A 13,448-nucleotide genomic window follows, 5' to 3' on the forward strand; every position below is an offset into this window, starting at 1 on the left:
ACTTTACTCATATTTTTTAAAGATAAAAGTAAAAGAAGTTTAAAACTTTTATTTTTATATACATACGTATTTTTTCATTGTGTAAAAAGGCCAACTTCTTAAAATTCAGAGTTCTTCGACAGACATACAGCAATACCAAACGTTTTACTTCCCAGTAAAAGAGAACTAAATCTAAGTTCCTTTTCCAGAAGAGCAGACAAGCCTACATAGTTTTTATTGTGCAACCTTAATTAAAATCACCAGTAGTTAAGCATGGCCTCTGACTACACTTAGTAACCTATGATTACCTATGCTCTGAACCTATCACTAAGTTGTTGGTACCAACAGGTCACTGAAGTATTTTAACTCTTCATTTAAAATTATTTATTTTGGGGAAAAAAACACGAGTAATACATTTCCTAAACCCAGCAGCTAAATTTAAAAGAAAAAAGAAAAAAAAAAAAAGCATGAGATGAGAAGACGCAAGTCATTCGTTTCCACACGACTGGAGTTATCTGCGGCACCCCTGGTACCCACAGAGACTGGTTCCAGGGCCGGCCGGGGATGCTCGAGTCCCAAAGCTGCCCTGCACAGACTGTGCAGTTCTGTAAGTTTACTGAAAACAATCCGCCTATAGTGGGCCCACACGCTTCAAACCCATGTTGTTCAAGGGTCCAGGGTAATCATAATAAACTCTGTCACGAGCAGCATAACAGACACTATCAGTGCTTCCTTTTCCAAATCCCCCAAAATCACTGAACATAATAACACACTGAAAGATAACCTGGAAATAAACTTTCGTCCAAAAGTTGAGCTTTGAGTTCTTCACAAAAAATATTTTTCTGATTAGTCATAAACATTAGAGTGGCTACTTGGTGTGGGAGATAGGTAACTCCCAAAGACTATTTATTTTTCTCAATTACGATAACGAGGGAGCTGCCAGGTTTCAAATGCATTGCCTGAATTTTGAATTTAGAGCATCTAACCACTGATTCAAAGTCATATCTTTGCCTCGTGATGCAAGTGCCTAGCGCTTGCCTCAGGAGCTAGAGAGTAAAATATTCAACAGACTTTATTCACAAATCTTCAAAAGGCCCATAATGATCCCTAAAATGCAGACAGGAAACTCATGACAAGATGCTAAGTGATACTCGCTGCATGTGTAGCTTTTCTAAGCAGCCCTGCTAAGTTTCAGAGCTGAAACAAATAGAAAGGACGGCCTAGAGGGGCTCCAGTTCACAGGCCTCCCGGGGCCTCTGTATTCTGTCTCGTCATCACACAAGGCTGGAGGCTCTGAGCGGTCAGTTCTGTGATGGCCTGGACGGCCCCGGGACTGAGGCCAAGGTGCACGTGGCTGCCCCGCTAAGGTTCTCTTCTGGCTGATTCTGAACTCTACACAATTAAGGGCCCACAGATCAACCTCCACCTTCCTACAAGAAGGAGAACCGGAAAGAGACTTCTCAGCTTCAGCCCCTTGCACAGTAACTAAGTAAGCAAACTTCTGATCTTGCTCTGGACAGGTAAAAGGAAACTCATAGAAAGGAGAAAAAAAAAAAAAAGTTCAAAATCCCTACTGCTGCATGGAATAACAGGCTGATTTTGATTCTGTTATATAGGTATACGAAATCAAGCTGGGCGTTCTGCAAAAAATGTGTAACTTCCCACATCACTTCTTCACTTTTCATCTGATGAGACGAAATACATTATTGTATTCCGCCCTCCACTCCCCATCCAACTAGGCTGAGGAAATACTTAGGATGGTTTCTTGGGGAAGGAGAAATATAAAATGACTCATAGCAACGAAAAAAATGAAGAAAATCGCACCCAGCCTCAGTCTCCTGTCACAAATGACGCCCTCGTCGTGACGTAGGCCTTTTGTCCATTTTTCATTTTGGAAACTTTTCATTTCAAAAACTTATCCAACCCCAAGAACTGCCAGCGGGGCTTGGAGAAAGTTCAGAGTCCCCTGCTCCTTCCAAACCTAATCAGCATTTTCAGGGGGCAGGGCCTAGGACTCTGCCCCTGCAGCAAGCACCCAGGTGATTTTTACGATGAGATGAGTTTGAAGAACACTGATCTTTTTTTTTTTTTTTTAACACAGAAAAGAACACTGATCTTGAGACTATGCTCGTCTCTTTTTAAAAGTTCCGTTCCGATTTTTCCTTTGCGAGTCCCTCAGGAAGTAGTGTACATCTCAAGAGAAAACCCAGTCAGTCTACTCTGCCGGCTGGCCTTTTAGAGTGGCTAAACAATACAGGAAAGTTACCTAGCAGTGCCTAATCGTTAAATCACCCTGAGGGTTCGTGGGTCTAAGCCATTCCCTTAAGCTGACGAGGTTAACTGTAAATTTCAATTATTTGAAACACCGTGCTTACTATCTAGAGACTTTGCAAGGTCGATCTTGTCTAGCATGTTCTAATCAAAGACCTGTACCAATGAGAACAGCTCCATCTAAGATTCAAAAGAATGAAACATCAGAAAGAGCCTCTTGAGAACGAGACAAAAAGAAAACAAAGGGGACGTGGGTTCGTGTATTTCTTCCACCAGCTATATCCCTGTGTGTCACAGAGGACAAGGCTGCTGAGTGGATGAACCAAGGTCTATGAACGAATGGGGTGTGCGTCAGTGAGACACACAGAAATGGTAGCACACAATTCAGCAGTTTTAGGGGAGAGGAAACAATTCTTTTCATGTCTAGAAATTACCTCCTGGAAAACCTTCACCAGCCTTGGACCTGAATTGACGATTGACACTTAAATTTATGTTTAAAAGAGGAAAGGCAAACCCTGAGAGGCCCACAGAAGTGCAAAGTGAGGAGGAGGAGACGGAAGCCGAGGTGGTGCTTCAGGGGCGACAGAAGCTGGGACCCACGCGGTCACGTGACCCGCCCCCCGCCCCGTGTGGGCTCAGAGCGACGCCATACGCCGTATGCCATACGCCGTACGGCATACTCAGGGCCCAAAAGCCACAAGCACAACGACCACACAGAAAGGAGAGGAGAGCTCAGGTTGGGGGAAGGCAAAACCCAGTGGAAACAGGGTGAAGAAGAGGTGGGGGGATGCACGTGCAACGTGTCATGCAGGGACCCCGGGGAGGGCGAGGGCGCCAGGCAACACTCGTGGGGACAGAGGACACAGCTCGGCCACAGAGACAAACTGCTTACCCTCCGCTTTGGTGGCAGTGCCATCTTTAAGCAAATTAAAAAACAAGGGAAGGGACAACAGGGAACAGTTAGTCGCATCAAAAAAATTAAAAAGCAGAATGTTATTACTGGCTACTAAAGAAGCAAAAGTACAGTTTAAAATAAAATTAAAAGGGAAACAAGTTCAACAGCAAAGCAGAGTCGGAAGCAAGTAAGTGCACCTTCTACCGAAATCAGCTTAGGACAGTGTGCTTCTGCCTGCAGAAGACAAAACACGAAAGGGCAGCCCAGGGTCGCGCCTCAGCTGACAGACTGACTGTGTTTCTGATGTGGCCCAACCTCATCCTCTGAAGAGTCCCCTGTTTTTTGGAACAAAGCACCAGCAGAATAAGGGGTGGGGGGGGCGGGGAACTAAAGGACACCCAAAGGACAGAGGCAGTCAGTGAGCAGCTCCGAGAAGCTGGCTGCAGCAAGGCCTGTCCCAGCCACACGGCGAGCAGCAAGGCCGTCCAGCTCGGTCCCTGAGTCAGGGCCTAGGGGCTCCGTGTCTCCCCTCACGCGTCTGGACTCTAGAAATCTGGAAAAGGACCGTGAGCTTTAACGCTACACTCCTCACAGACGTAACGTGCCAACCTCGGTCGTACCCGTAACTGCTCCTCCGAAGGGTTATGTTATGTTTGGGGGGGCTGATTATTTTGGTTCTTGCTGACTTGGACATCAGGAAAGCAGAGGTCGAGCTCTCAGGAAATGCTGGGAGAATGGGGAATACGCCAGTCTTGTCATTCGAAGAGGTAACACTGGGCTGAAAATTTATCATCAGCGCTTCTGAAAGGTCAGCTCTGTGTCGTCAGACCAGCAGACCCGAGTGCTCTGACTAGCACCAAGCGGAGTCCACAGGGTCCATATTAAAATAGCTCAACGATGCACCGAGAAACAAGGGCTGCTGTCACTTTACTCAGGTTCTCAAGCAATGAAACAAACACTAACTACAGATTCTCCAGGTGGATCAAACGGAACTAAAATGAACAGAAAGCCTTCCCACCTGACTTCTCTCCTGGTAAGCACACACCAACACGGGGTCCTAAACACGCCTGCGTGATCTTGTAAGAGTTAAATAAACAAGAGAAAAGGAGAGCCCGTAGTGGGCACCTTCCCAATCTCAATGAGGCATTTCTGCAGAGAAAATAAGACCGACTTAACCATGTCCCACAACATACACCTTACCTTTTAAACTAATAATGTTCCTATCACAACCGCAGTTTCCTTCACCGTATAGGATAACGGTTGACAAAGGACTTTTACATAATGTCATTTGTTCCTACCCCGTGTCTGAATTAGGTGGTTATTATTACAGCTCATTTATGGGTAGAGGAAACACGGCATGGTCAAGGTCACTGAGTGACTCAAGGTCGGGCCTGGTAACCTCCTCTCGGTGTTCTCTCGCTCTGCTTCCGTGCTTTCAGAATATTAGCTGTAGGACTGACTTTGGAATTAGTCTGCAAACCACACAAGTAATGTCTCGATGCTTCATGAAGTTTGAATTGTATTCGTTTCCTTAAGATCCAAAATAAAATGGATCCAGCAAGGTCTCCAGACTTCGGCTTTGAACAACTCTGCTTTCACAAAAACAAACTCAAATACACTATCAGCCTCACCCCCAGTAGATGTGCAGCGTCTGCTGAAAAACTGACCTAGCATTCTGTCAGATATTCTTTTGAAAATAATCTGCTTACTCTTTCGGGCTTTCACTGGAGTAGGTACCCGCTCCTCCCAAGGTGACACAGGGAAGGACGACACCATTCTGTACAACAGGCCATGCTGGTTGCCGAGTTCCTCCCGCTCCGCCGGAGCGCCCCCCCGCCCCCGCTTCAGGCTCTCCACCCAGGTCAGGAGGGGAGGAAACCCAGCCCTGGCCACACAGGAGGAGGCTGGGCAGCCGGGAAGGGACACGCGGCGCTGAGGGATGCATCCCCGACCAGGGTGACACCCCAGAAGCGGGGACACCCACCAAAGGGTGGCTGCAAACCAGCGGCCGGCGCGGAGGTCAGCGCGCAGGTCAGCGCCCAGACGCGCTTCCTCTGCAAGGTCAGCCCTGCAACCACCTCAACTCCGGTTCCTGGTAATTTGCTACACGGACGGATTAGAGCAGAGGTTAAGGGTCATCTCGAACGGCAGACTCGGGGGCAGGGTCGCGGGGCTGGTTACCTAAGGAGGCGTACGAGCCCGGAGGCAAGGCTGCCGCGGAGCTGAAGGGCGCTGCACCGGGAGCCGAGGGGACCTTGGATTTGGCGCTGGCGGCTGCGTTCACGTCTATGTCGCTTCGAGAGCGCTGCAGGGACCCCGTGGTGGACACGGATTTGCTGCTGACTGTGGAAGCTGCAGGGGGAGGAGGGAACCTCAGCAACGACGGCAAGGGCCACGCGAGAATGTCAGACGTGCATCACTGAAGCGTGCCCTGCTTCTCCTGAGAACAGGCGTCAAGCTCTGACAGAGGCTGGAGCACACAGCGCCGGCCGACAGTGTCCCCTGCTTGCTGGACACGGCTCAGCCGACGCTGCAGGAAGTGACAAGTGGCCGCAGCTCCGCACGCCCCCGTCATCAGAGACCATAAACCCCACAGAAATGGACCACGTTTCCGGTTCGCGTGAGCAGCGGGGTAATGAAAACGCGATCGTGTCTGGCCAGGGTGGCAGGAAGGCGCACCCCGAGCTGGACGCTCCCCCTCTTGGGAACGTCCCCTCCTGTCCTCCCACAGCCGCCAGCTGCCTGCTGCTCGGAGCATCCCGCGTGGGCCCCGCTCTCCCGGCAAGTGCGCAGAGCACCGCGGCAGCCCCCGCGGCAGCTCTGTGGGCGAGGACGGGTCTGCCGGCCCGGTGGGAACACAGGGCACGGCGGGCCCCCCGCAGACCCTTCCGGCCGCTGCTCAGCCCGCCCGAGGCTCAGGGCCTCCTCCGCGGCGCCCGCCTTACCTCTGGAGGTGGCACTGCCAGTAGGGCTTCTCTTGGCGGAGAGCGGCCGACTGGAAATAAAGGGACACGTCTGTCTATTATCAAAGGTGCACTGTATCTGCATTGATACAAGTACCATCTACAGCGGGAGAATATGATAATAAAGAACTGCTTCAGGCTTCCCAGAATTCTACAGGTACCTTGGACCACAATCTTATAAACCCCCGATTTTGGAAAAGCTTTAGCATTATATTTTGGACTACCTTTCAAACACACAGAGGGAAGTCTTAAACAGCAACAGGGATCAGAGGTACCGAGAGAAGACGGTAGCACGTTCAGTCCCACGGTTTGAAAGCCCTCCCTTTCCAGAGCTGTCTCCAAGTTTACGCTTCTATTGTCTCAGAAGACACCCTGAACAACTCTCTTGTGTTACTCCAAAACCGTGTTCCAGGACTGCCATGTAAATTTAAGTACAAACTACCTGCCGCAGGGACCAGGGACCAGGGACCCGGGACCAGGCCACTCGTTTCTCACCATCCCCACAGCATCTTCCCCAGCACCAGCCTCCACCTGAATTAAGGGGGAATGGTAACGGCGCGCAGACGGACAAAAGCACAGGGAGAGCCTGCATGCTCGCGCAGCCGGTTTTTCAGAGCCGGGCCCTTACTTGAGGCTCTCCTGCGAGCTGGAGGACGAGCGGTCCGACTGGGGCAGCGACACCACGCTGTCCGAGCTCTTCAGGTGGCTTTGCAGAGCCCTCTGGTAGGAGGGCTCCAGGGTGTGGTACAGGTGCTCCGCTTCCCTGCTGAAGTGACTGTGGAAACCCCAGTAACACCTGGAAAACACACAGCCTCCTGTCACGGGGGTGCACCCGGGACGCCGTCAGGGAGGGACCCCCCGCCCCCCGCCGCCAGCTCCCGCGACCGGCGACAGCCGCGGCCGCAGGAAGAGCGAGAACCGCGGAGGTCTGGTGGACCCCCACCTCTCAGCTCCCGGCCCAGCTGTGTGACCCTCAGTCGCATTAATGACACGGATAAAATGGAAATTAAAGAGGCTGACTTGCCAGACGGGGAGACTCAGGGAAGATGGAGCCGAACCAACGAGAACCACACCCAGAACGTGAGGGGGACTCGGTCATGGACGCTTTTATAAATGCAATGTGACGCTCCCTGGTTCCAAGTACTCAAAACGGCTTTAGGTAACGAGAACAAAAGAAAACCAGGACGAGGCTCACAGCTACTTGAAACCTGCACTGTGTCACGATCAAAGGACAAGAAAAAACTGGGGTGGAGGCACCAAACATAAGATGAGGGTGAAGAACAGTGAACGCAGACCGTTAACAAATCCGCTCCTAGTAGTTTTTACTTTTTAGCCACCGCTCGTCATGTCCCTTCTTTTGGTAGGAACGTCCCAGCACGAGATTGCAGTGAGCACTTGAGGGTCAAGAGTGAGTCCTCCACACACTCCAAAACCAGGGAACTACGGCTTAACTGAGAGGCAGTCAGAGCAGTCAGTACGAGGTCAGGGTGTGCTCGTGCAGCTAAGCAAGTCCGCGGTGTCCCAGGATGTAAGGACTGGCTTCCACCCGGGTCAGTTAGAAGAGCCGGTCAACTACAGAAGCGTAGAAACACAGCCACAGGGCAAAACGGGGAGCTTTTTTTCTCTCTGAGCTGCCCGAGAGGGAGGACATCTTGGCGTCAAGCTTCTGCTACTTACGGTCACGATGGCAGCTTCACCCGCAGGATGGCGCTGGACGTGGAGACCCAGCCTCACGACCGCAGCATAACCAGTTCCGACGGCCAGACGGCCCCAAACGCGAGGGGGGACAGCGAGCTTGGCCTGCGATCAGCGCCCCCCGCCCCCGCCCGCCTGGAGGGGCTCACTGCCCCGGCACGCCACCCCCCTGAGGCCTGCAGAGCTGTGATCCCAGGGAAAGGATCCCCGTGAGCGGTTCTTCACGGCAAGTCAACAGCCACTGGGACCCACAGAGCTTAGTGAGTGAGAGAAAACACGGGGCACGCAGACAAGTGCTTTGCCGGCTCATGCAGCAATTTCTCATAAGTTTAAAAATGAGCTTTCTGTGTCTACCTCAGTCCACTCTATGTTCAAATAGTACCAGTCTTTCAGGCCTGGACACTCGACTCAACAACCCTCGAAACAGAAAACTAGAGAGATATTTTGAAATGGCCTTTTGGGTCATATTTAAAGGTCATGATTAACAAAACATGTCCATGTGACTTAATGAGCTTTCGTAAGGCGATCTGGACAGTGCACCTGAAATACAAAAGTAGTGAATCGGGAAAGTGGTGTTCAGCCAACACTTACTTTCTGGCTTCTATCCGTGCTTCCGAATCAGCATCGTGTATTCCCTTCTTTATTGTTTCCGCTAATACTGATATGTGTCTGGATATTTAGAAGACAAAGCGGGAACAATCATTAATATATGGTCTTATGCGGATACAAACAGGTGTTGGGAAATAACTCCCAAACGGCAACGTGGAATGTGCCCAGAGAGTCAACAAACACACAGCCTAGAAAATCAGCACACTCCGCAGATCTGCTAACTCATTCCTGATCCTGTCCCAGTACCTATTCCCACACCTTCCCCACCTAAGCACCTGATAACACTACTCTCCTGGGACTTTTTTTTCTTTTTTTTTTAAAGTAACGGCTGACGTATTTTGGGCCATGCTTACTTAGTTCAATCTTTTATGGACTCAAACAACAAAACCCTTCCTTCTCCATGGTCAGAACAAGTTTCCATGGAAATTATAACGGGCTAGTAATAATCCTAAATACTCCAGAGACTCTCTGCATCAGGTTTCTGTAATTAAAGAATGTTTCTTCAAGTTCCACTACATAACATGAACAATGTTATGAAATTATGTCTCTGTTTTATACACAGGTGTTCTCTTAGTTACGTTCTACCCTAGCTGAGAAGAAGTCGTTAAACTGTCTCGTTGAACACTGAACAGTTTTAAGAAAAGGGCAATGAATGGAGCAAAGAGTTTCACAGGACAAAGGCGAGGCGCCAGTCTTACCAGCACCCCACCTCAGTCCTCAGTCCTTCACTCATCCAGCCGGCATTTGGTGAGAACCTGCCAAGCGGCAAGGCTGAGCGGAAGTGAATAAACAGATGAGGCCACATCTGAGTCAATCACGTTTTCCTGCCCTGCTCACCTGGCCCTGGTGTTCAATCCCTCATTCCACCTTCCCACTCTAAATTCCAAAACTATCACCGAATAAAGAGGATCTAATACCCAAGAGATTAAAGAACAAGAAAATATTTTTTAAATGTGTGACCATCTTCTCGATCCAAAGTATTTTCAGATGCGCTTTCACCTCTGGGAGGCCTGGCTTTTTCGTTTTCGTCTCTGAGCACTGCAGGACTGAACTGGACTCCAGGCGTACTCATGCGTTAAACTCCCACTACTCGTAACCTGTTTAGTATGTTGTCAAGTTCTTCACAAACTACACAACACACCATGAAAACCCGGGTGGTACAGCATCATCATCTATCAGCTCCAAATTTAACTCAGAAAGAATAACAGGCGCCTAAAATTGACAGGAACTAAAAATGGCAAAGAATGAACCTCAAAATAGAGACAAGCTTCTGTAAGAATTCTGCATCATGAGGATGTGAAACTTACCACACACACCAGCCTGAATAAAGAGAAAACTGCTGACTTTCTGATATAGAGGGATCAAAAAGAAAACTTGCAAATGAGTGAAATTCCTTTAAGGATTTTCAAAGTTACCCCTCGCCTACTAAGAGCAGCTTTAAACCTTTTTTAACTTGTTGGGACTGACAGGATGCCAGGCAGCAGATCAGAGCCACTGCGGAGTGAGTCCTGGCCGTGCAGGGTCCCGGGCACCCCGGGTCACACCTCAAGGCTAACGTGACAGTCCGTGGAGCTCCCTAAGAGCCTCTGCCAGTGGTGGGTACCTCACATCAGCATCAGGAGAAATAACACCAGCAATCAGGCAAATAAACACTTGGATTCCTTCACTTCTTATAAAAAGTGGGTCGGACCACTCGCTGAGGTATTAAATCTCCAGATTCAACTCAGAGGGAAAACCAGCAAATCAGATGCTCACCGTTCCAGTGAATGTGTCTGCCATTCTTGTAAAAGTAAATCTAAAAATTCAAAACAGCGCCTGAAAATTGTGAAGAGAAAAATATGTAACTTCGTCATCTGTATGTTAATGAAAATAAAAGCTTTCTTCTTAAGTGACCCAACACTACTTTTTTTTTTTTTTTTTTTTTTTTTTTTTTGCGGTACGCGGGCCTCCCTCTGCTGTGGCCTCACCCGCTGCAGAGCACAGGCACAGCGGCCACGGCTCACGGGCCCAGCCGCTCCGCGGCACGCGGGATCCTCCCGGACCGGGGCGCGAACCCGGCTCCCCTGCATCGGCAGGCGGACGCGCAACCGCTGCGCCACCAGGGAGGCCCCCAACACTACTTTTTATAATTGATAAATTTCTATGTTTTTTTTTAAGTGTCAGCGACACTCCACCGAGCCACGCTGCTGGAACAGTCAGCCTTTTCGGTGGAAGGAGAACGCGTCTTTCTCCCCGGCTTTACATAGCTGGCTCATTCCCCTCTTTTCTCCCTTGCCTTCCATGTGGCTGGGAACACGACGGCGATGCGGGCCGCCTCATGCTTGGAAGGATCCCCCCGCCCGTGAAACCCTGGTGGGTCCAACGCGACCGCCCAGGAAAGGAGAGGAACAGCGGGCGGCCAGGGGAGGCTGGGCTCGACGCCTTGGAGTGAAGGGCCCTCTCCTGGGCTGGATCAAGACACAGACCGCAGGAACGGGGCCGAGAGGCTGCTTGCTGTCCACGCCGGCCGTTCATTTACCCCACAAAGCTCCTGACCTGGTCTACTGAAGGCTTAAGTCCATGAATCCTCCGAAAACCTACACAAAACTTCTGTGTATCTACACTTTCCTGGGAAGAGGGTCCACCGATTTTAGGACTCGAAAGCCTCTGAGTCGCCAGTCCAGACCCACAGATCCCAGCTGGAAGCACAGAGCCCTGATCCCACACGTGGGCTGGGGCAGCTCAGCAGGACCCAAGACAAAGCCCCCGCGGGCCACCCAGGCTGTACCTTCAGGCTCTGCCTCCCCTCAACATAAGCAGCTCAGGGGGTAACACTTCGGTCCCTAGCATTTAACAGTTCTAGCCTGTGGTGATCAATCTGAGTAGCCACGTGCAGTCCCTGTGACAGCAGCACAAGCCGCTGGCCAGGGTTCAGAGAGCCAGGAGCCACATCAGAAGCTGCAAACAACACACACCTCCCGCCATCTGTGTTAATGTAAATAACGGCCGCTCATCTTCACAGCGTTTCCTGCAGGCGGGCAGCCATGGCCTTCACTCGGGGAATGGGGCAGACCAGTGACAGAGGCAGAGAGACCATCTCAGGAAGAAAATGCGCAGGGGGCGCACTCCCCCTCCCCCCTGCCCCTCCCACAGGACCCCCACACACAGACACCCGCTCTCACACTACACACACAGACAGAAGTAACAGGCCTTCCAAATTAGCCTTCCAGACAACTGAGATCATGAGCCTTCAGTCCAAAGGCATCTATCACAGCAATCGTACATCATATTAACCATTTCAAACATAAACTTTTTTGCATGGAGGTAAATTTGAAATTCGTTTCCGTTTTTAAACAATTCAAAACGAATGAGAAAAATTCTTTAAAAATTTACCTTCTAACGGCGACAGACTTGGAGGTACAGTTGCTTGTTATGATGGGTATTAGCCTAGGGATGTGTGTGTGCTGCGGAAAAGAACAAAAAACAGAGGCGAACACCTGAAAATGCAAAGCTAAGACAACCACTTCCTTACTAAGCTACCTAAAGCACCTGCATATTCAGATTAGAATTTCACTGAGTTTAAAGAGGAGAAAGACTTTCACTGGATATTGCCAAAGGGCATGACAGAATTTATAGAGCCAAAACAGGCAACGTGATGACAAGTCAGTCAGTCTAAAATCAAAACAAATCACTGGCATGAAGTCTAAATCACCTGAGCAGTAGAGATCTGAATGAGTAAAAAGCAGTCAGCAGGCCAATGTAGTTTAATACTATTTCAACAGAAATGTCTGATAACGGCTTTTGGTTTAATACCTGAAGTAGGCAGTGCAAACAGTAAGAACTACAAATAATATGAAGTAAGCAGCCCACGGTAATCACGAATATTCTGGATAGATTTCAGTTAACATCAAGACCCAGTTTCAAGGGCTGCCTCTGGGGAAAAGGGACTTGACGGTGGGGAGAAGGTGATGCGAAGTACTTACTAATAAGCCTTCGTGAACTATTAGGTTCTACTGAAAATCTGCACGTAAATTACTTGGCTAATTACTTGGATTTAAGTAAATGAGTGTTTTGAAAACTTAACTGAAGATAACATTTTGTTTCTGGGCTTATGTACAATTATTTAAATAAAATGTCAGGCGAATAACAAAACCACAAGCACAAATAACCTAAAATGGAACGGCTGGGGACTAAGGAGGGAAGAACAGAAGTGAAGCCTGGACACCTAAAGAACAGAGTATAAACTCAGAAGCAGGCACCGGTGTTCAGACGTTTGAAACCAATGACGGTGGTCGAGCAACACCTCAGTAACTATACATCACACCCACAGCTCGCACCAGGGAAAGCAAAAGGCTCGTGTGTGATAGTTACGTGGGGTAAAAAGGCCAATGTTGTACGTACGGTATCATTCCACGTACATAATCACTCAAAGGAAAAACGTCTCTGATAACTGCTTATCAACCAGCAATATTGACCACTTGCTTACTCTATGTACGGCCCCCAAACATACTCACCCGAATGATTAACCTAACAGCTACAACACCGGAGGTGGCCATAATTTTGGCACTGTTTGGAATCAAATTAAAAATCGTTGGCATGATTGCTTCAGCTCCATGGTCAAACTTGCTCCCCAGCACTGATGACAGATGCCTACAACCAGGAATGAACACCGAACTGAAGTCACAGTTCTTGCCAACAGTGTAGCATATAACCCGCTTAACATTTTAGAGCCTTCATGTAAAGTTATCTAAGGATAAAGGACAAAGGTCTAAGTAACATACTCTACAAATACTTCCAATGTGCATATAGAGGACTTCGCAAATAGCCGCTAGCCCAAGAGGTTGCTCTTTTTTTTAAAATAAATAAATCACTTCCAACTAATTACTCTTAAAATAGCAAAAAACGAGTTAGTCATATACTAATAAAACACAAATATGAAAAAGCTCTTTCACCCCCTTTTTTTCTTTTGCTGTTTTTTTTTTTTTAATTTTTTTTTTCTTTTTTTTTTTCTTTTTTTTTTTTTTTGCTGTTTGCGGGGCTCTCACTGCGGGGCCTCT

The 13,448-nt window shown here is 49.0% G+C and overlaps 1 protein-coding gene across 11 annotated transcripts in view; it reads right to left on the minus strand.

The window, feature by feature from the left end:
• CLASP1 (cytoplasmic linker associated protein 1) overlaps positions 1-13,448 on the minus strand; it is a 273,539-nt gene that overhangs the window by 106,646 nt on the left and 153,445 nt on the right. For all 11 annotated transcript variants that reach the window (XM_055087270.1, XM_028501167.2, XM_055087294.1 and 8 more), the window contains 7 exons: positions 12,906-13,041; positions 11,785-11,855; positions 10,168-10,227; positions 8,395-8,472; positions 6,737-6,904; positions 6,091-6,140; positions 5,327-5,497 (listed from right to left, as the gene is read on the minus strand). In XM_055087270.1, coding sequence (XP_054943245.1) covers positions 5,327-5,497; positions 6,091-6,140; positions 6,737-6,904; positions 8,395-8,472; positions 10,168-10,227; positions 11,785-11,855; positions 12,906-13,041 — 734 coding nt within the window. The remainder of the gene's footprint in view (positions 1-5,326; positions 5,498-6,090; positions 6,141-6,736; positions 6,905-8,394; positions 8,473-10,167; positions 10,228-11,784; positions 11,856-12,905; positions 13,042-13,448) is intronic.

The sequence above is a fragment of the Physeter macrocephalus genome, chromosome 2, assembly GCF_002837175.3.
Source record: "Physeter macrocephalus isolate SW-GA chromosome 2, ASM283717v5, whole genome shotgun sequence".
Lineage (NCBI taxonomy): Eukaryota > Metazoa > Chordata > Mammalia > Artiodactyla > Physeteridae > Physeter > Physeter macrocephalus.